We start from the raw sequence: 20,435 nt of genomic DNA on the forward strand, positions 1-20,435 counted from the left end.
GTCTGCTGGCAGACAGCTGGACTTGGGGCCAGGAGGGCTGGACTGGCAGAGTGGGGGTAGGCAGAACCAATGGCCACTGAGCTGAAAGGCGTCCTGGGCCCCCAGAGCCAGCGTGCCCATTGTCCTTGGGTTGCAGGGGTGACAGGTCAGAGAGGGTCACCAGAGGGTTGCCTAGCGTCTGGGAACTCCCACTGCAGTTGCCATGGCAACCGGGCCAAATCCCACCCCGTCACATCCTGTGAGGAGATTCAAAAGGGTTGGGGGGCTGAGCCCAGTAATGGGCTTTTAACTCACCCCCTCCAAAGAGATGGGGGCTGGGGAATCAGGGGGCTGGGGGGAGGGGAGGGGAAGAATGGAAAGAGCTTTTCCTCCATCTGGCCTCTTCTGCCAGGCTCCTTAGGAGGACTGGGTGGAAAGGGAGCTTCCAGAGGGGATGAGCCCCGCCCCGCCCGCCGCCCACAGGCTGCCAACAGTTGTCTGAAGCCTTCCTGCTGGTCTGGGCCGTATCTGCAGTACTCCAGCCTCTCGCCCTGGATTCCTCTGTGTCAGCTTTGATCCTTTAACTTCTGGAGATGGAGTCCCTCCCCAGAGGACTGGGGTGTGCGGAGGAAAACCACTCGCGTGGGGGGCGGTTCAGAACTGTACCTCAGCACGGAACAAGTAGATGGGGAGGTGGGTGAGAAGGTGGGGGCCGAGGGGTGGGGGCATGGCTGCCCGCCACTTCCTGAATCAGTAAGCCGAAGGCCATCCTGTCTGCCAAGAGGTAGCCCCTTTAGGAGGAAAGAAGGGGCCCAGAGCCTGGGGGAAGGACCCCTGGCCTTCCTCCAGGAGACGCATACAGAGCTTCTCTGCTTCGGCTCCCTGCTGTTACCTCCTTTCCACAGAAGCCGGGATTACTCCCCACCGAGGAGAACAGTGGGGGGCGGGGTAGTCTGTGGCTCCTGAGGGCAAAGGGCTTAGGGTGAGGGTTGAAGTGGAGAGGGTTGGATTCCAGTCCCCCGTGGGCTCCCCTGGAACCTACAGTGTGAGCTGGGGTTGCTATGAAATGCCCTCGCAGGATCCCTGGGGAAGGTATCTGCCGGGTTCTAGTCTAAACCCAGCCCCTGAAGAAGTGGCTGGGGCCAGGCAGTGTGGAGTCGACCCACTTCTGGAGAATTCTACAGCTAAGACAGAGGACCTGACTGTAAGCCATGCCGTCCACCTCTGCACTTCCCCTCCTTGTCGATGCCTCGATGCTGTCCCCTCAGACTCTGGACCCCAAGCCCTACCTCTCCCAGAACCATGCCAAGCTGGCTTTGGCTGTCACTGGGGGTCAAGCTGCTGAGCAGCCCACCTGTGCTGGTACCTGCAAGGGCAGGACACGGGAGCTGTCCAGGGACAAAGTCCTTTTTCTGCCACTGGCCCATGGCTGGTCTGCACCTGCTGAGGCCGTTGGCAGCAGGGGCCCTGAATCTGGACTGTCCTGGGGATGTCTCCCACCTGGGAGGCCTGTCTGTGCCTGTGCTTTCCTGGTTTTCATGTTAATGGTTCTAATTTGAGAATGTGCCGATGTCATTTTTACGAGGTTGGTGTAAAAAAAATTTACAGCCTTTTCCAAAAAGCTTTCTTAAAAAGAAAAAAAAAAAAAGATCCAAGGGAAGAAAAGTAGAATCACTTTTGGGGGTTTTATAGTCTGCCCCCCTTCTCTGTGTAATTTTATCTTTATGCCTCTTCACTGGAGGAAAAAGCCTTGCTGGTCCAGAACCTGTGTCTCCCTAGGCTGGTTTGGTCTATGGTGGTCGCCACTGACCTCAGGCCCCTGACCCCTTCTCCCTGCCATCCCTCCTTTGATCTGTCTGAAAGTTTTGAGGGATGGACGAGTATTCAAGGAACATGTATTAGACACCTGCTGTGTACTAGCAGGGGTTGGATAGCACAGAACAGAAGGAGATGGCGCCATCGAGATGGCTCAGTGGTTTAAGAGCACTGACTGTTCTCCTAGCGGACCAGGGTTTGAGTCCCAGAACCCTCACGGTGACTCACAACTGTCTGTAATCTGATGCCCTCTTCCGGCCTCTGTGGCACCAGAATGGATGTGGAAATGGGCAAAAACAAACAAACAAGACCAGGACCATACACATCGAAAGAAAAAATACTAAAAGACAAAAACAAAACGGAGCAGGGCCGTGACTCAGCCAAGTGAAGTGCTTGGCATGCAAGCATTATTAAGACCCGAGTTCTAGCCCCCAGCGCCCATTTAAAAAGCCTGGGCTCTCAGTGCTGGAAAGGCAGAGATGGTGGTTCGGCCAGCTACCTTGGCCAAATTGGCAGACTTAGGAAAAAAAAAAAAAAAACACCCTTGTCTCAAAAAACAAAGGGAGAGCTATTGAGGAGGATTCCGTTGTTGAATCTTTGCTGGTATGGTTTCCACATACAGGCGCGTGCGTGCGTGCGTGCGTGTGTGTGATGTGTGTGTGTATTAGCACACATAGGAACATGTACATACACATATAGAAGAAGCCAAAAAAAAAAAAAAAAAACTGCCTTTATTTACTGAGTTGCTCCACGTCTGTCTGTAGAATTCAGCCTCAGCCTCTGCTATTTGGTTGAGGGGGAAGGAGAGAAATAGAAACAGAGAGAGGGAGAGAGAATATATCTAGAGAGGTCTTGCGGTGTAGCCCAGGCTGGCCTCAAACTCCAGACCCTCCTATCTCTGCTTCCAGGTGCTGGAATTAAAAGCACGTGCCACCCGGCTGGCCTGTGTGTAGTTTATGATATACCTCGTGTTTTGCTTTTTCTACCTCAGGGCCTTTGCACCTCTCTTTTTCAGCCTTGAATACTCTCTCTGGGAAGAATTAGCCGCTTCTGCAGTGAAGTCTCCTCAGAGGTCTCCCTTGGCCGTGTTTTATGTAGCTTGCTGTCCTCAGCATAAGGCTTAGCTGTGTCAGGTTTGGCCTGTGTGTTTGTCTGGTGGTCATATCAGCCCACTCAACTAGAGAGTTCCTCCTTGAACTTGGCAGTGGCTCTGGGACAATAGGTCAGTGACTAAATTGTCCTGGGCCTGAAGCTGACAGCCTTTCCTAAGTTGCTTCTCAGATTTGAGACTGGGGGGGGGGGCGGTGAAGGCCGCACTCCTGAACACCTTCTGGGTCCCCCCTTCACCTAAATCCAGCCTGCCCACAGCACATTAATGATCAAGAAAGGACCAGTAAGGTGGCCCGGAGCTAAAGGTACTTGCCCTGCGAGCTTAGTGGTCTGAGCTGATCACGGAAGCTCACGTAAATATCAACAAATGTGGATAGGGCTGAATTCCAGTTTTGCCAGAAGGTTTCCCGAGACAGACGAGAAAGTGTGTTTCCAGAGTTAGACCAAGTCTAGGCCTGACCCTCAGAACTGCATGTGAGCACGGCTCACTGATAGGGAGTCTCCCATTGCCCGCTGGCTCAGGCTCATTTTTCCTGCCGAGTTCAGCCCTAGGTCTGGTGGACTTCAGTTCAGCTTCTGCCACTCTGCCTCTGGGTGAGCCCAAGTCCCTCCTGGATCTCCATGTTCTTTTTTTTTTTTCTTTTACATGCATTGGGTTTTTGCCTGCATCCGTGTCTGGGTCTGAGCCGTTCATTACCTTGGACCTATTTCCTTGTCTGTAAAGTGAACAGAGTTACACCTGCCCTGCCTAGCTTAGTGCAAGGATGCTCCTGGACAGTTCCATTAGCATCTGCAGAGGTGCGTTGGCTCTGGCACTGTGGACCTCTTGGCCACCCTGACACCGCAGAAGCACCTTGGGTACTACAAAGCTCTTTACAGGTTTAGCCTTTGAACTTAGGATCACCCCCTGCCAGCCTTCCATACTTAGCCTGAAACAAGATGGACTTTGTGTGCAGGAATTATGCCTACTGTGTGTTGGGGGTGGGAAGCTCACGGATGAATCTGACAACATCCATGCTCTTAAGGGGCTCCTGGTCCAGTCGATTTAGCGGATAAATAGTTGCTGTGGAACCCTGCTCTCCTGAGTTCGATTCCCAGAACCCATGTAAAAGGGAAAGGGGAAAACTGACTCCACAGAGTTATTCTCTGATATCCCCACATATGCATACACACACACACACACACACACACACACACACACACACGGTGGCTCCAGTTTGGTCAGCATCACTAGAGAAGGTGAGCTGGGCTGTGAGGTCAGGGCTGGTTGTTTTCATGTCTCGGAGGCTGTGGGTCCTCAGTGGCAGGGGCAGAAGACATTGGCACTTGGCTGCTTTACACTGATGAATGGAACTAGGAAGCGTCAATGCCTTAGACCTGCCTAGCCCAGCGGGCAGTCTTCAAAAGACAGCCTAGGTTGGGGATGCCCACGGCTCCCAGAGCACCGTCCTTAGCCAGGTGCATGCACAGCAAAGCTCACGTTATAAAGTAGAGCCCAGGACAGCAGTTACTGCCCACACCCACACTGCATGGCCATGACGTGTCGTGGCCATCTGAGGAGGGGAGCGTAGACCACAGTCCTGGAATCTGTCCACATCCATCACTCGGCACCTTCAGTGTATTCTTGAGGTGGTACTACATTCCAGGTAGGTCAAGGCTGTCTCTAGGCAAGGGTGAGAAAGGAACCTGCTTTGTCCCGGTAGGTGTCTCATCCCCCATCCCTCCAGGCTGTGTGGGAAGAAGGGAAGGAGGCAGTGAGTGAGTGAGGTGCCTGGAGAGCAGGTGATCAGCTTCTGGGGCCCCTGCAGCCGGACTCCAGCCTTTCCTGTTGCCTCCCAGCACAGTCCAACGTTCTGCCTTACCTGGGGACTGTCTCAAGCCCTGTCAGCCCCCACATCTCACGTCAGGTGTGATAGCACACCACAAGAGTACCTCTTCTCCTTGTCCACTTGATGAGCAGACCCTCCAGGACTCCAGGACTCCAGGGCCGTCACCTCTGGGTGCCCCACAGCACGGGAGTCCTACCACATGAGGGTGACATTGATGGTTCAGCTCCCTACTTTGTCCTCAGTCCTGTAGAGACCCCCTGCTCCCAGCAGCGGAACACCTGGGGGCAGGACCACCTACCGCCTAGCATGGCCTAGCACACAGTAGGCACTTCATACATGCTAATGAAGGAGGGAGAGAAGAAACAGATACCCCTGTGGGGAAATGGAGAGACGGGGCGTGTGGGGGGGGGTGGGTGGAGACTGCCTCACCTAACTCAGCTGGCCTGAGGGAGAGCTCCCCAAGACAGGGTGGAAGGAGGGGAGCGAAGTCTGTGAGGTGGGGAGTGGAGGGCCTGTTGCCTCCAGGAATGAGATTGCAGGACCCTGTCACACACACCCCTCCCCCCTCCCCCCCCCCCCCCCCACACACACACACGCACACGCACACGCGCACACACACACACACACACACACACACACACACACACACCGCCCCTTGTAAATCTTGTAATTTCGTGCTCCAGGGAACCACAAAGAAAGAGAGTTGGTGAGGAATGAATTCAACTCCTCTGGCTACTCTGCAGCCCCAGAGACTGGGCCGGGCTCTCTCCCCAACTTCCCCAGAACCCTGCTGTTGTCCCCCCACTTCGGGCTGTGTCCCCTTCCCACTGACTAGTGTCTCTTGAATCGCCTGTGCTGGTCAGCTCTGGGGTCAGCCCCCACTCCCACCCCTTACCGCCCGGCTGCCTTCTGTGCCACTGTGCCATCTCCACCCTGGAGGACAAGAAGAATTATGTGTATAGTTAGACGTGAAGGCCAATAAGAGCTAGGCGACAGAAGCCCGAATTCCTTCCTGGGGACCCCTGGGCCACCCCCCTGCCTCCACACCCTTTACCACCCTCTCTTCCTGTAGTTTCTCGGAACCTCTTGACCCAGGAAGGTCCAATTTCTGCTTCCTAAAGAAAAGCCTTCAGGAGAGGCAGCATCCTGACTCCGCCTGGAAGTCTGGGCCATTTGGAGGGCGGAGCTGGGGGTGGTCAGGCAACGGGGCTGCCTAGGAGCACGCACGTTCCCATAGATACACCAGTGAGTATTTAGACAGTGCCCTAAGGTAAACTAGACCGAAGCCCCAGGAAGCCGTGCCGGTCAACACCGTGAAGGACCACGCAGGCGGATTGTATATACGGTTACACTGGGTACACAGTACGCACTCAGAGGGTGTTTGCTGAGCTGTGAGTGTCCACCACACATCCCTGCTGGGGCTGGGGCTGGAGGTGTGGCTCAGTGGTAGAGCGCTTGCCTGAGGAGGTGTAGAAGGCCCTGGGCTTGATCCTCAGCCTCGGGGAAGAGGAAAGGAGAGAAAAGAGTTTCACCTTAAAGATGCTGGGGTAGGGGAATGGAATCCACGTGAGGAAGAAACAGGTGTGTGCGCCAGGGTGCGAGCCAGCTACAAGTTGGGCACCTTCATCTAACAAGTGTGGGCCGACAGGAGTGGGTGAGCAGAGAGCCACCTGGGGATTACTGAGACGAAAAGGGTGCACACTTCCTGAATGCCAACGAGGCGCCAGCCTTGGTCTTTTCATCCCTCCGCATGATTCCGAAGTGGGTAGTGCCCCAGTTTTACGGATAAAGAGACATGACCACTGAGAGATGGAATGACTTACCCAAGGTCACAGCCAGTCAACTACAGAGCTGGGATTGCAGCCCAAAGGCGCCTGGTGCCAAAGCCTTGCCTCCAGGGCCTGAATACATCTGCTCTGGCTCTCCAGGAGGCCTTTGAGGAACCTGGAACTGACTGGACAGCTCCCCACTGCCACCACCTCCACCTCCAGGTCCTGGGGACAAGGTCTTGGCTGGGCCCCAGAGGAGCACATTCCTGGGCTGACCCTTCACTCTTCTTTCTACCAGACTGTCACCACCCACCTATTCACAGGCTGTAACCCCCCACCCCACCCCACCCCCCACACATCCCATTCCTAGGATCCCCTTGGCTCAGTCCCTTGTCACTGGCCACCAAGCCCAGGCACTCATGTGACTGATCATTTAGACATAGCCTTCAAATCTGATCAGTTTCCTCGGGGCCCCTGACCCTTCCCCCCCACTCCCCCACCCCCCACCTGTGTGCCCTAGCTTCATGGCAGTGCCCAAGAAGTAGGTAGCTTCTTGGTGGACACTCTCCTCCCCTCAGAAGCAGGCTTCCAGGGCTGGTCAGTTGATCTTGGGTCAGTTAAGTTACTGACTTAACCTCCTAGAGATTTGGCTGCCTCATCTGGAAGAGAAGGCTACTAAGCCCCAACTCACAGCTTTATAACGGGGGATCAAGAACTTGCCTCTAGCCCTGAATGATGCCCAAGTATCTCTTAAGTTCAAAGCCAGCCTGGTCTTGAACATAGTGAGTTCCAGGGCAGCCATGGCCTGCCTCAAAAACAAACAAACAGATAATAAAAAGAAATTTGTGAAGCACCAGGCACATGGGTTCTCAGTAAAAAGTATCTACTATTCTACCCTGAGTTCACCTTCCTGCCCTTTCACCTGGAGTCCTTTTGACCCTTGACCTTTGCTGTCCCAGTGGAAAACTCTGATCCCTGGGTGAGTCCGAGAAGACTACCGTGATTCTTACCACGACAGTTCCCAGCCTCTCCTACCTCCATCCTCACCCCAAGCCCATATGGACCCGTGGCCCTCCCTCATGACCACCTTTGGGTGTTCCTCCTTACAGCCCGGACCCCCCACCCCCTTCCGCGTCCTCATCCCCGATCCCAGCCACTTCTGAGGGCCTTGCTGGGGCCTCGCACTGACTCAGCCCCTGTCTTACAGGCTCTCCAGGTGGCCCGGCAGTTCTTGTTACAGCAAGCCTCCAGCCTGAACTCCCCCGGGAACAATGACGGTAAACAGGCGGCCTCTGCGGTGCAGGTGAGAGGGGTGCACCCGCCCGCCCGCACCGGGCAGGGTTGGGATGGAGGACAGGGACTTGGGGGGATGCTAGGCCCAGGGAGAGGTCACGGACCCCTCAGAGCAAGCCCGCCTTCCCACCCCCACCCCCCCCCCACACCCCCGAGGAAGTACAGTCATTGCTGGGCGGGGCCGAGGCACCAACACCTCCGTCTCCACCTGAGCGGCCAGGCCTGGGTCTGCCTGGCTTCTTTGTCTGCACCTCTCTCTGGACCTGACTCACCGGGGCTCCTCCCGCGGGCTCTCTCAGGCTGTCCTCCTTCCTCCCCACGTGCTACCCGGTCCCCAGGCTGGGTCTCGGCCCCTCCCAGATTTCTCAGTTAAAGAATCACTGAGTCTCCCCTCCCCCGGTCTCTCCCAGTCTCTCCCTATTTCCTGTCTCTTGCCGTCTCTGTCTCTTGTGTTTTCCTTTGCACAGTCTGCCCTTTTTTCCCTTCTCCCCTCCCCCCAGCCTGTCGGCCCATCTGGCTGGCTGGAGGGGGAGGGGGAGCGGCAGGAGGTGGGGAAGCCTGGCCTTCTGTTTACCTTTTGTGTCCCAAAGAACTCGGGAGAATCGCAGTCTGGGTCCCAATGGGTCACTACTCTGGCCGGCCGCTTCCTCCCGGGCGCCCGAGCCCCCTCCCCGCTGGGGCAGAGCGGGTGGCCGGGGCAGAGGACTGGATTAAGCCAAGCTCTGAAAGGAAGTTTAAGTAAGGGAATGGGGTGAGCACTGTGTAGAGTTGTTCCTGAGCCCTCTGAGGCCCCGAGGGGACCTGGAGAACTTAGGGGACAGGGACATAAGATAGACTCGGTACTTGAAGGATACAGCATGGTCCTGGAGAGGGTCCGGTGCTCACAGACAAGTTTTCTATGCTTTTTTCTTTCTCTCTTTTAAGCATATGTTTGGAAAGTGCTTTGAAAAAGTTCAAGGGGCCGGGCAGCTGTGCAGCCATGGCCATCGGTGGCCTCAGCAATCTAAGCGACCTGAGGGTTCTTCCGAGTGGGGAGTGGGGAGCTGGCAAACGGTTGTGGCCGGGGCGTGGAGGGGGACAAAGTCTGGAAAGGCAGCGGGAGAGGGAGGGAGGGAGATCTCAAGGGGAGACAGTTCTCAGGGGTGTGTGACTAGGTCGCAGAGGATGAGGGAGCTCCCCAAGGATGTTCTCTGGGTCTCCAGCAGCCCTCCCCTTGCTGGCCTGGCTTAGCACCTCCTTATAAAGCAGGGAGGGGAGAGCTGTAGTACAGAAAGCCCCCCCCCCCAACACACTCCACAATTGGAAAGCGTCAAGTGAACCCAGCGGGACAGGAGGAGGTGGATGGACTTGGACTTGGAGGAGGACCAGCATCAGGGGACTTTCCAGCTGGGTGCTGGGATGGTTATCTGAAGATCACTTCCTTAGGACGCCTTCCCCTGCCAAAGAGAGCTGCCTCGAACTGGGCTCCAAGAGAGAAAAGGTGGCCCGAGGCTTGCTTTCTTACCTCCCAGAAATCAGCTTCCTGCAGATATCACATGTTCGTGTTTGTGTGCGTATGTGTATGTGCATGTGGAGGCCGAGATTACCTCATGTGTCACCCCAAGATAGCTTCAGAATCATCACCACCTCCGCAGACAGTCTCTCCGTGGCCTGGAGCTCAGCAGTCAGGTTACCCTGGCTGGTCCCAGAGGTAGGGGTGGAAAATCAAACTCAGGGTCTTCTCAAGCATTTACCAAATGAACCACCTTACCCCACCCCTCCCCTACCAGCCTGGATGCAGAGTGAGTATCCAAGGCTGGCCCTCTGCAAGAATCACTGTCCTCATACCCGTGGGAAAGCTGCTATTATTAATCCATTTGCAAATGAGAAAGCCAAGGCTCAGAGAGAGTATCTAACTAACTAGTCAGAGTCACTCCATGCCCTAATTCCCGTTGCTGTGATAAAAGGCCCTGACAAAAATCAGCTTAGGGTTTATTTGGCTCACAAGTCCAAGTTACATTCCATCATCGCAGGGAAGTCGAGGCAGGAACTCAAGGCGGCACATCCCAGAGGCAGAGAGAATGGATGCGTGTGTGCCTAGTGTCAGTTCGTCTTCTCTCCTCTTCCACAGTCCAGGGAATGGTGCCAACATGCCACTCACTTCCGGGCTAGGCACACACACCCCCAATCAAAGGCACACCCCCCCCCAATCAATTAATGTAATCAAGACAATCTCCTACAGGCATTCCCGAAAGCCAGCCTGATCCAGACAATCCCTCACTGAGACTCTTCTCAAGCGATTCTAGGTTGTGTCGAGTTGACAGTTAAAACCAACTGCAACACCCTCCGGATAAGGCCAGAGACTAGCCCGAGCCCAGAGGACCGGCTTCAGGTCCACTCCATGTGGTACCCCAGTCAGTGACATACCTGTGCCACTCAAGTCCCCGGGGTTCCTGAGCTGCTTCTCCCCAGTCCTGTTTATGCCGGGGTCAGGTCTGCCTCCCCTGCTTCCCACCCCACCCCATCTTCACTGTCTCTGAGGGGCGATCATGGGAGCTCTCTCCTCACATAGGACCCAGGGCTAATGGAGAAATGGGATGCCTAAGGCTGGGCCCCTTAGTAGAAAGGATGTGCTGCGGATTTGGAACTTGAGTGACGTGAGTAATGAAAGGAAGTTATTGGGGTCCCATGGCCACATTCTGCTCCTGGACAGGTCACTTGTCCCTCACCTCCAGCCTCATTTACCGTCTTCCTGCAGCTAGCCTCTGTGAGCTTCAAGGTGGTATTAAGCCCGAGGTGTGGCCCTCGCTGTAACTAGAGATCAGTCACAGAAGGCTGTGAGCAGGCACCCAGGAAGGAGTCCCAAGAGGTAGTCAGGGCCAGCTTGGCTTCTTTCTCAGCCCCACAGTTCTGGAAGTTGTACCTGTTCTTTGGCTTTGTGTTTTATGGAGGTTTTCTTGGATTTTTGTTTGTTTGTTTTTGTTTTTGTTTAAGATAGGATCTCATGTAGCCCAGGCTGGCCTCCAGTTCTCTATGTAGATATAGATGAAGATGACCTTGAACTTCTGATCCTTCCGTCTCCACCTAGGATTACAGGCGTGTACCACTATACCTGGTTTCCGCAGTGCTGGGAGTTAACCCAGGGCTCTGTGCGAGTTGGACAAGTCCCAACCACTAAGCTACATTCCTACCCTCCGTCCTATCCCTGTTTTACTTTGGTCCTTGAAACAGGGTCTCATTCTGTAGTCCCGATTGGTCAGGAATTTACTAAATTGCCCAGGCTGACCTCAGACTTGAGGTAATCCTCCTGCCTCAGACTCCATGTGCTGGGATGACAGGCACTAGACCCCGTATTCCTGGCCACCACTGTCTTTCTGAGTCAACTTCAGTACAGAATTAGCCTGAGGATCCTCTGGTCGTTGGCAAGGGGCTAGACCCAAACCACCTGGCAGCCTGTGCCCCATACTACTCCCTCCTACCAGGGACCCCAAAGTCTATCCTTCAGGAGTTGAATTTGGATCCTCCCAACCCTCAGCCCCTAGATAACGTTTCCCCCATGTCAGACACTGTCTCATTCCTCCTAATCGGGCCGCCTTACCCAGCACTCTGCATTCGAGGTGGGTGGAGAGCTGGGGCCCGAGTAGCGTTGGCCGTCAGCCATCTCCCTGCCACAGCGCTCTTGATCTTCTAGCTTTGAGGCTGGTCTCCAGACAGGGACTCCCAGCTGCTGAGCCTCCCAGCTGACCAGCGTCCGTACTGACACACTCCAGCCCAGCGTGTCTGCAGGGAGACCGTGAGAGAGCCTCCACTCACTTTTCAGAACCCCAAGATGGGCATGGTGATAGCTGGGCCAAGCCATCTCACCGAGTCTATTTTGGCTCCATTTGGCTGGCTACCTGGAGATCAGCACACAGGGTGAAGTTCATCTCCACTGAGGCTTCTGCAGCCAGCTACTCAGGCAACTGACAGGAGGCCTGGGGGCCGGAAACACCCTCTCAGGCCATCTCTTCCATTCCCCGCCTCCAAGTCAGAAAGGCCCAAGGAAGGCTAGGCCATGTCCTTGGCTCCTTTCTGCCGTCAGTCATTCCTGTCCTGGTGCCCAGTAGGGTCCTTGGGGTGTGTCTGCCTGTCCTCCCTCCTGACTGCTGTTCCGTTCTTACAGTGGTTGGAACAAGTGACCTGGAGTTGTCCTGAGTGCCCCCTGGGATGTCCTTTATGCTCCACTCTGCTCTTGTCCTTTGGGGATGGGGATGGTTGTTTGACCTCCACTGTCTAAGTGGAGATGGTATACACTTCTCAGTGGTTGCTCTGGACATTCAGGGAGAGCAGACCTGCTAAAGGGCTTAGCCGCCTGCTTGACACCTGCTGGGTCAGCAGCGTCGTCATTTTCTCCAGTGTGAGGCTGCGAAGGGATGATGATGTTCAGCTCCCAGGCGAGATGGAGACAGTGATGCTTATTAGCCTTTTCAAGGAGCAGTAATGAGAGCCGGTGAGGTGGCTCAGTGTGTAAAGTGCCTGTCACAGAAGCCTGGCTACCTGAGTTCGAGCCCCTAGAACCCATGGAAAGAGAATCAGCTCCCAAAAGTCGTCCTTTGTGAAGGGGATACACACACTATTAATAATAATAATAATAATAATAATAATAATAATAAACAAGTTTAGATTAATTTCTAAAAAGAACAAGCTGGGCGGTGGTGGCACATGCCTTTAAACCCAGTTCTTAGGTGGAGGCAGAGGCAGGCAGATCCCTGAGTGTGAGGCCAGCCTGGTCTAGCAAGTTCCAGGACAGCCAAGGCTATACAGAGAAACCCTGTCTTGAAAAACCAGATAATGAGGAGGAAGAAACTTCAAATAAATAAATAAATAAACAAACAAAGAAAGAAAGAAACTTCACCCCAGAAAGGTTCTCTCTAAGGCTGGGCTGCTGAGGTGTCAAGACCCACAGGCTGAGGGACCTAGGACTGGGCTCAGTGGAAGGCGTCCCTGAGCCTGCTGGTGGATGCCCAGAAGCAGGTGGGTGGCAGCCTAGAGAACTCAGGCTGGAAGCACCCCAACATTGAGCCCATGGGGGGCCTTCCCCTCCTCCTCTCATGGGGAGCCCTAGCTGAGAGGCTGACAAGTCTCAGCCCTGAGTTCGGTGACTTCGGTTCCTAGTCCTGGTGGTAACTGTCTCTTTTCTTTTCTTCCTTCTTTCTTTTTGGTTTTTCAAGACAGGGTTTCTCTGTGTAGCTCTGGCTGTCCTGGAACTTGCTCTGTATGTAGATCAGTCTGGTCTTGAACTTATAGATCTGCCTGCCTCTGCCCCCTGAGTGCTGGGATTAAAGCTACATGCCACCACCGCCCGACTAAGTTTCTTCTTCTTATTATTATTATTATTAGTTTTCTGGTCTGGATCAGGGTCTCATGTAGCTCAAGCTGTCCTCAAACTCAATATATAGTCAAAGTTAACCCTTGACCCTCCTGCATCCACTCTTCTGGTATTTGGCATTACAGGTGTGCACCTGATTTTATACAGTGCTGGGGTTCAACCCCAGGGCTTTTTGAATGTTAGGCAAGTGCTCTACCAACAGAGCCACAACCCCAACCTTGGGGTTAAAACATCAAAGATGGTAGTCACCCCGAGATCTCAGCCAATGGCCCTTCAAGTTAGACTAGCCCAGCCCGTCTGCCAGCCCCTGGTGGGACACCATCGGAGGAACTGTTCGCCACCGTAGGCCTGTGTAATGGCTTAAACTGCCTTACTGTGACTGAAGGAGCTCAGGGAAGGTAGAGCTATGGGAAAATATGACGTCATTGTTTATTCTCTGAACCATTTTCCTGTGGCTGAATCCTCTGCACCTTCTAGAGAGCGCTAACAGGCTCAGGAGGCAGAAAGCTACTCTGCTTGGGCTTCGGGGTCCTGAATTCATTTCTTGTAGCCCAGTTCCTGTGTTTTGTGTTTGAGGACAGTGATGTCCCAGAGAGGGCAAGTGACTGTAAGCCTGCTGGCCTGCTCTGCTTTCTACTCCACGGCAGATGTGAGTCCACTCACATGCACGTCTCCAGAACGGTCCCAGCAGTGTGTGCTCTCAGGGCCTCTGCCCTGGACCACCGTGTGCGCCAGAAACACAGGTGTTCAGAGTGAGTCCAGGTGGGCTCGTGCCAGAGTGCGATCATGTCAAGTGCACTGCTTGGGGGAAGACAGGGTCTCACTGTGTAGCTCTAGCTGGCCTAGAATTTGCTGTGTCCACCAGGCTGACCTCAAACTCAGGAGATCTGTCTGTATGCTGGAATTATAGGCCATCACCACCGTGGCCAGCAGGGCGGGGGGGATACTTTTGACTTGTCTCCCATCTGCTCCTAAGCAGGCCATTTTGCTGGGGGTCTCAAACATAAGTAAGAGCTGGAAGTAGCCCCATGGCCTGTTCCAGTGCCGTCTCATCTCCCACACCTGGGACCATGCACTCCTCGCCTCAATCACAGCAGTTTATTATTGGTCATATTATTATTGGTCAACACTAGCCTCTGGCTACTGTTACTGTTACTTGAAGAGGTTGACATTGTTAAATCATATGTCCAGAGATAAAGCTCTGTGGAGTGCAGTGGCTCATATCTGTGATCACAGCATTTGGAAGACTGAGACAAGAGGAGTTCAAGGCCAGCCTGGGCTAGAGAGTGAAAATATCTTCAAATAAAACAAATAAAGTATAGAGGCATGGGCCTGTAATCCCAGCACTTGGGAAATAGGAAGATAAGGAGTTCAAGGCCAACCTGGGACATGTGATGAGATTCTGTCTCATCACCACCTGCAAAAAAAATAAATATCGTTTCAAACAAAAAGTCAGAAGAGACGCAGCCCCATAGCGGCAGAGCCAGAATATGAACCCAGGCAGGCGCACTGGAGAGCCGCTCTGCCGTGCCCTGGGTACTGACTGACAAAGGGGTGCATCCCACAGGTGCCTGTGTCTGTGGCCATGATGTCGCAGCAGATGCTTACTCCGCAGCAGATGCAGCAGATCCTGTCACCCCCTCAGCTGCAGGCCTTGCTGCAGCAGCAACAGGCTCTCATGCTCCAGCAGGTGAGTCCGCCCCAGGGCGGCCTCCCCCACGCCCTCCCTGAGCCTCACCGAGGACCTTTGCTGTGGCAGAAACCAGAGAGACTGCCCCGGCCAGACAGGGAGCTGCATTCCTCCAGAGCTGCCCCCCACCCTTCCTTCCCAGAGCTTCCTTCTGTCTTTAGAAGTCTGGGGGCGCAGGGTGAAGTGGTGGAACACCATGCCCCCATCCCCCAACACACACTCTCAGTGACATGCCGAAGGGCTTAGCTCTCTCTCTGCCTGGCCATGTTCGTGGAACTCTCTCGTGTCCTGCCTGCAGGAGCCTTGGCGAGGTGGGGCTGGGTTTGCACCTAGCAGCTCCTGGAAACCAACCCCTCTTGTTCCCTCAGCTGCAGGAATATTACAAGAAGCAGCAAGAACAGCTCCACCTGCAGCTCCTTACCCAGCAGCAGGCTGGGAAGCAGCAGCCCAAAGAGGTAAGTGGCTGCAGAGCCCAGCCCAGATGTCCCCTGAGTCCTCCAGTCCCAACGGACAACCCAGCCTTCTTCAGTCTGATCAAAAAAAAAAGCCTTGTGGGGATAGTAGAAACCAGGAGAATGCTGGGAGAGGGTGCAAGAGAGCAGTTAGGATGGACATTCACATGCCTCCAGTTCTTTATCCCTACCCGTTCTCTCTCTCCGCCCCTCAAACTGTACTGTCTCTGTGCATGTGTGTGGAAGTGTGTGCAAGTCATCGGATGTGCCTGGTGGCCTTTGCTTATATCCAGTGGACCCATGTCGTGCCATCTTGCTGCCCACTTTGTCCCTGGGTCAGCCAGCTGTCCCATCTGGAGGACCCTCAGCGGTGTATCTCCCTGACCTTAGCTGCCCTAGCTCCTGTCCCGTCCCATGATGCCTTGCACAGCCCTCACCAGTGTGCTCTCACAGCTCCCCAGCCCAGCTCTGCCCCACCTCCTGCCACATGCAGTGCCTCCTGAGAGGTGACCTCAGGTCCCTGTGTCCCCGGCATGTCTCCTTCCTGACCAGACTGCGGCCCCACTTCAGGTTGCCCTTCCCAGCATGCTGTTCTGATAGTCCAGCCATTCCCCACCCCTTCAGCTCCTCCAGTGCATTTTCAATTGCTCCAGATCTGGTTTTGAATCTAGGCTGTTTATCCTCTTGCCTCAGTGACTTACACACCGCTCCCCAGGGCAGGCAGGCAGAGAGATCCTGGCCTCTCAAACATCCAGGACATGTTTGGCTCTCTGGGCTCAGAAAACTTGCTGACAGCCTGACTTGTCAGTGCCTGTGTGAAGGACTGAGTGGGGAGGGGTGGGGAACGCACACGCGGGGAACCAGGAGCTTGGTCTGGGCGATGCTGATGTCACTGTTCCAGGACTCAGCTGAGGCTGCTCAGGTCCCATCCACTCCTTAGATACTCCTGTATCTAAAAAGCAAAATAGGATAGGACGGGGGGTACAAAGTCTCCACCACCCTAGAAGAAGGGGGCCCTGGGCATGTGGGAAGGGTCTCCTCCAGGTGGGAGTGGTCCCCAGATCTGACAGGCTCATCTATCATTGTGATGAGAGCCCCCCACCCACCCAGGCGCACAGCTGCAGCGTTCATAGCTGAAGCTGCCGAGCTGCCGCCGAGGGGGAGGGGGAGGAGGGAGGGCGTCGTGCTGCGTGTCTGGGTCTGGCTGTGTGTGTTTGCGCGTGTGCGTGCGTGCGTGCATGCGTGTGTTTACTGCGAGAAGGCATGCAGCCCTATGGAAGCTGGGCCGGGAGCAGAGAAGCTGCAGCTGCAGACGCTACCACGACAGCTCCAGGGGCTGACAGGCCCTGGGAGGGGGTGGCGGCGGCGTGGGGGCCAGATGGCACGGCTGAGGCCAACGGCACCCCTCTCTGCCCACCCCCTCGGGCTCCCTCCCAGGCTCTGGGGAACAAACAGCTGGCCTTCCAGCAGCAGCTCCTGCAGATGCAACAGTTGCAGCAACAGCACTTGCTCAACCTGCAGAGGCAGGGGCTGGTCAGCCTGCAGCCTAGCCAAGCCTCAGGGCCCCTCCAGGCCCTCCCGCAAGGTGAGCGATGCCCCGCCCCGCCCCGCCCCGCCCCCAGTCCCGAGCGAGCGTTCACCCAGCCCTGGGCCAGGCACAGGCTCGGTGTGCTCCCAGCCAACCAGCCTCTCTCTCTTGCAGCAGCCGTGTGCCCGACAGACCTGCCTCAGCTGTGGAAGGGCGAGGGTGCCCCAGGGCAGCCTGCTGAGGACAGCGTCAGGCAGGAGGGGCTGGACCTCGCCAGCACAGCTGCCACCGCTACCTCTTTCGCCAGCCCCCCCAAGGTCTCCCCACCCCTCTCCCACCACCCCTTGCCCAACGGCCAGCCCACTGTGCTCACATCTAGGAGAGACAGGTACGGGTGGCCCCAGGGCGGAGCACGGGCCGAGGCCCTGCTCTGGCTTGTACCGGGAACCCCAAGGGTGGCACCACGGTGGGGACTGAGAGGGAGGGAGGGGCTGGAGCTCGGGCCCAGGAGTTCACCTCCTCCTCCCTCGGGTATACAGAACGGGGGGGGGGGGACAAAAGCGGGACCCAGGCTGCTGAGGAGGAGCTGTTGGGCTCTGACCACTACCCTTTCCTCCACTTCTAGCTCCTCCCATGAGGAGACCCCCAGTTCCCACCCCCTTTATGGACATGGAGAATGCAAGTGGCCAGGCTGTGAGACCCTGTGTGAAGACCTGGGCCAGTTTATCAAGTAGGTGTCACCCAGCCTCTCCCAGAAGGGCCCCTCTCTGTCCAGCCTCCTGTCACCTGTGGTCCTAATGTCCCAGCTGAGCTGAGCTGCGGGGTGGCCTAGCTCTTCCTCTGCTTTCCCGCCCCCCATCTTCCTGCTGGCAGCTTCCCCGCCCCCTCCCCAGAACAGGGGTGTCAGTGGAGGAAGCCTATCTCTCCACATCCTGGAGAGTGATGGCCAGCCGAGGACAGGCAGGGTGGGAGGCAGACGGGCGGCTGGCAGCGGGCGGCCAGCCGCCACCACAGTGCCAAGCTCTGTCACTGACTGATTAACTCCGCTGTCTCCCGGACCCTTGCAGCATCAGGGTCAAACAAATTGTTTTCACGCTTCGTCAGAGGTTTACTTAATTAGTTCATTTGCAATTAGATCTCTCTATAGCCCGGTTTTAGCTAAGACATCAAAGGAGGCTGAGGAGAAAGCTTCCTCAGTCTCTGCCCCCACCCTTGGTTCCACTCCTTTCTCCTCTTTGTATCTCTTATTCTGTCTGCTTTTCTGGCGAAGGGCTGGCTGACAGAGGTGGGGCTGGAGGATGGGTGGGAGGGGTGAAGTCAGAAAGCCCAGGGCTCACTCTCTTCCCTGACCTCCTCCTCCTCCCTAAGACACCTCAACACAGAACACGCTTTGGATGACCGGAGCACGGCCCAGTGCCGCGTGCAGATGCAGGTGGTCCAACAGCTGGAGATCCAGGTGTGCTCCGAGGGTGTGCGGGGAGGGGCACACAGGGGACCCAGCCTGGCCCAACGGGGCGGGGAGGGTCCTGGGAGGGCCCTGTGCTCAGAGCCAACGTCTTAGGCTCTCTAGGTCTTAATTCCTGCAGTGTGAGAGGCGGACTGATGAGTTGAGGGCAAGCTGAGTGTGAGGCTGTGTGCGCCGCAGTGAGCTGTTTTATGTGCTGTGTGAACACAAGGCTGACGTGAGTGGCTAGCACACAGCCTGCTTTGTGCCATGCTTCTTCAGCCATCCAGGTAGCTCCAGGAATCCTCAGAGAGGATGCCATGCCTGCACTGATACCATCCCCATGTGACTCGGGCACAGAAACTTTCAAGTGGCCACTCAGTGACTGGAGGAATTGGGATTAGAGCCAGGTACCCTGGCTCCTGCGTGGAGTTCTCCAGAGAGTCAGTCAGTCATCCATGTTTATCCATGTCTGGCTCCTAACAAGGCGCCCTGTGGAGAGAGGATAGTTGTAAGATGCATCAAATTTATGAATGGAGGAAGTGAATCATTCATCCATTCCCACATACCTCTCAGTAGTGAACCAGGCAGGCACTGGGGTTGGTCAACCACAGATTCTGCCTTCCGTGGGGAGAAAGGGCACATTGCTGGTTGGAAGAGGCCATCCATGTGTAAGGATGGTCTAGTCTGAGCCGAGGATGCCCACGGGGAAAGGGAGAGAGTGTCACATCCTGGCCCTGGGGGTGTGGAGGTCCAGAAGGCAAAGAATGCTTGAGGCCTTCAGAAAGTTTTCAGAAGTAAGGCACAGAGAGAGCAGATGTTTCTGTGTGTGTGAGAGAGAGTATGGGTGTGTATATGTGTGAGTGTGTGTGTGTGTGTGTGTGTGTGTGTGTGTGTGTGTGTGTGTGTGTGTGTGTGTTGGGGCTTTCTGAGGAGTATTCTGGTGGCATGTAGGGATAAGGACCTATTGTCTTCCCTCACGGTGCCCTCCTTATCTGTGTCTTTTCACAGCTGGCCAAGGAGAGCGAGAGGTTGCAGGCCATGATGGCGCATCTGCATATGCGGCCTTCAGAGCCCAAGCCCTTCAGCCAGCCAGTGAGTACCCCACACCCCGCATGCCCCAGCCCTTCCACAGCACACCCCGGCCTTCCACAGCACGCCCCAGCCTTCCACGGCACGCCCCGGCCTTCGAGGACAGCTCCTTGGGTGCTTTTCTTAGCACCTTCCCCATGGCGCACAGCTGAACCCAGCCCCTGGCTCCTCCTCATTCTCCAAGGTGACCGTCTCTGCAGACCCATTCCCAGATGGCCTTGTGCACCCCCCAACTTCAGCTGCCGCCCCCGTCACACCCCTGCGACCCCCGGGCCTGGGTTCTGCCTCTTTGCACAGTGGGGGCCCCGCCCGCAGGAGAAGCAGCGACAAATTCTGCTCCCCCATCTCCTCAGGTGAGGCTGCTGTGGGAGGGGTGTTCCCCCCCGCCCTCAGGTGGGTACCCAATCCGGCTGCCTCACCTTCCGCCTGTCTCCCCCAGAGCTGGCCCAGAATCATGAGTTCTACAAGAATGCTGATGTCAGGCCGCCCTTCACCTACGCCTCCCTCATCCGCCAGGTAAGCGTGGGGGTAGGTAGAGTGGGGAGGCCAGCTGGTTGTCCTCAGGCCTCCTGGTACCCGACCATAAGGTCCCTACCTCCAAGAGGATCCTGGGACCCTGTCCTCCGGCTTCCTTCTGCGGCTTAGTTTGCCTGCAGCTCAGAGTATATTCCCGCTCATTTTCACTGTCGTATCCACAGCGTCATGCTCATTTCTGCATACATACGCTTAGCCTCCTCCCTCTCTGTTCCTCCTCCCCGTCCATAATCCTCATGTTCTCAATGCTCACGTGATATTCATAAACACATGTGTCCATTCTGTGGGACTTCCTACAGGTGTGCATTCTCTCACACACTCAGGGTGCACTTTGCCCAAATAAGGACAAATTCCCAACCGCCTCAAGAATGGTGCTTCTTTGCTTCCTCCAGAGAGGGCCCGTGAAGCCCTGTTTTCCCCTCACCCCCAAGCCCTTGTGCACATGTGCAGCCTCTGGAGGCTGGGCCCCCAATATCCTCAGCCCCCCTTAGCTCATTGGCCTTGCTGGGACACCCAGCCCGCCTCACAGAGGCCTGCATCTACCCATCTGGTC

General features: G+C 55.7%; 1 protein-coding gene across 2 annotated transcripts in view; it reads left to right on the forward strand.

Annotated features, from left to right (window-relative positions):
- The window catches only part of Foxp4 (forkhead box P4), a 54,072-nt gene that overhangs the window by 24,869 nt on the left and 8,768 nt on the right, over positions 1-20,435 (forward strand). The window contains exons 3-12 of one of the 2 annotated variants that reach the window (XM_042265637.2): positions 7,710-7,805; positions 14,710-14,832; positions 15,201-15,287; positions 16,722-16,869; positions 16,987-17,200; positions 17,438-17,542; positions 18,181-18,268; positions 19,268-19,351; positions 19,533-19,701; positions 19,788-19,864. In XM_042265637.2, coding sequence (XP_042121571.2) covers positions 7,710-7,805; positions 14,710-14,832; positions 15,201-15,287; positions 16,722-16,869; positions 16,987-17,200; positions 17,438-17,542; positions 18,181-18,268; positions 19,268-19,351; positions 19,533-19,701; positions 19,788-19,864 — 1,191 coding nt within the window. The remainder of the gene's footprint in view (positions 1-7,709; positions 7,806-14,709; positions 14,833-15,200; positions 15,288-16,721; positions 16,870-16,986; positions 17,201-17,437; positions 17,543-18,180; positions 18,269-19,267; positions 19,352-19,532; positions 19,702-19,787; positions 19,865-20,435) is intronic. The other variant, XM_042265638.2, reaches the window with a different exon arrangement.

This window comes from Peromyscus maniculatus, chromosome 21, assembly GCF_049852395.1.
Source record: "Peromyscus maniculatus bairdii isolate BWxNUB_F1_BW_parent chromosome 21, HU_Pman_BW_mat_3.1, whole genome shotgun sequence".
NCBI classification, from domain to species: domain Eukaryota; kingdom Metazoa; phylum Chordata; class Mammalia; order Rodentia; family Cricetidae; genus Peromyscus; species Peromyscus maniculatus.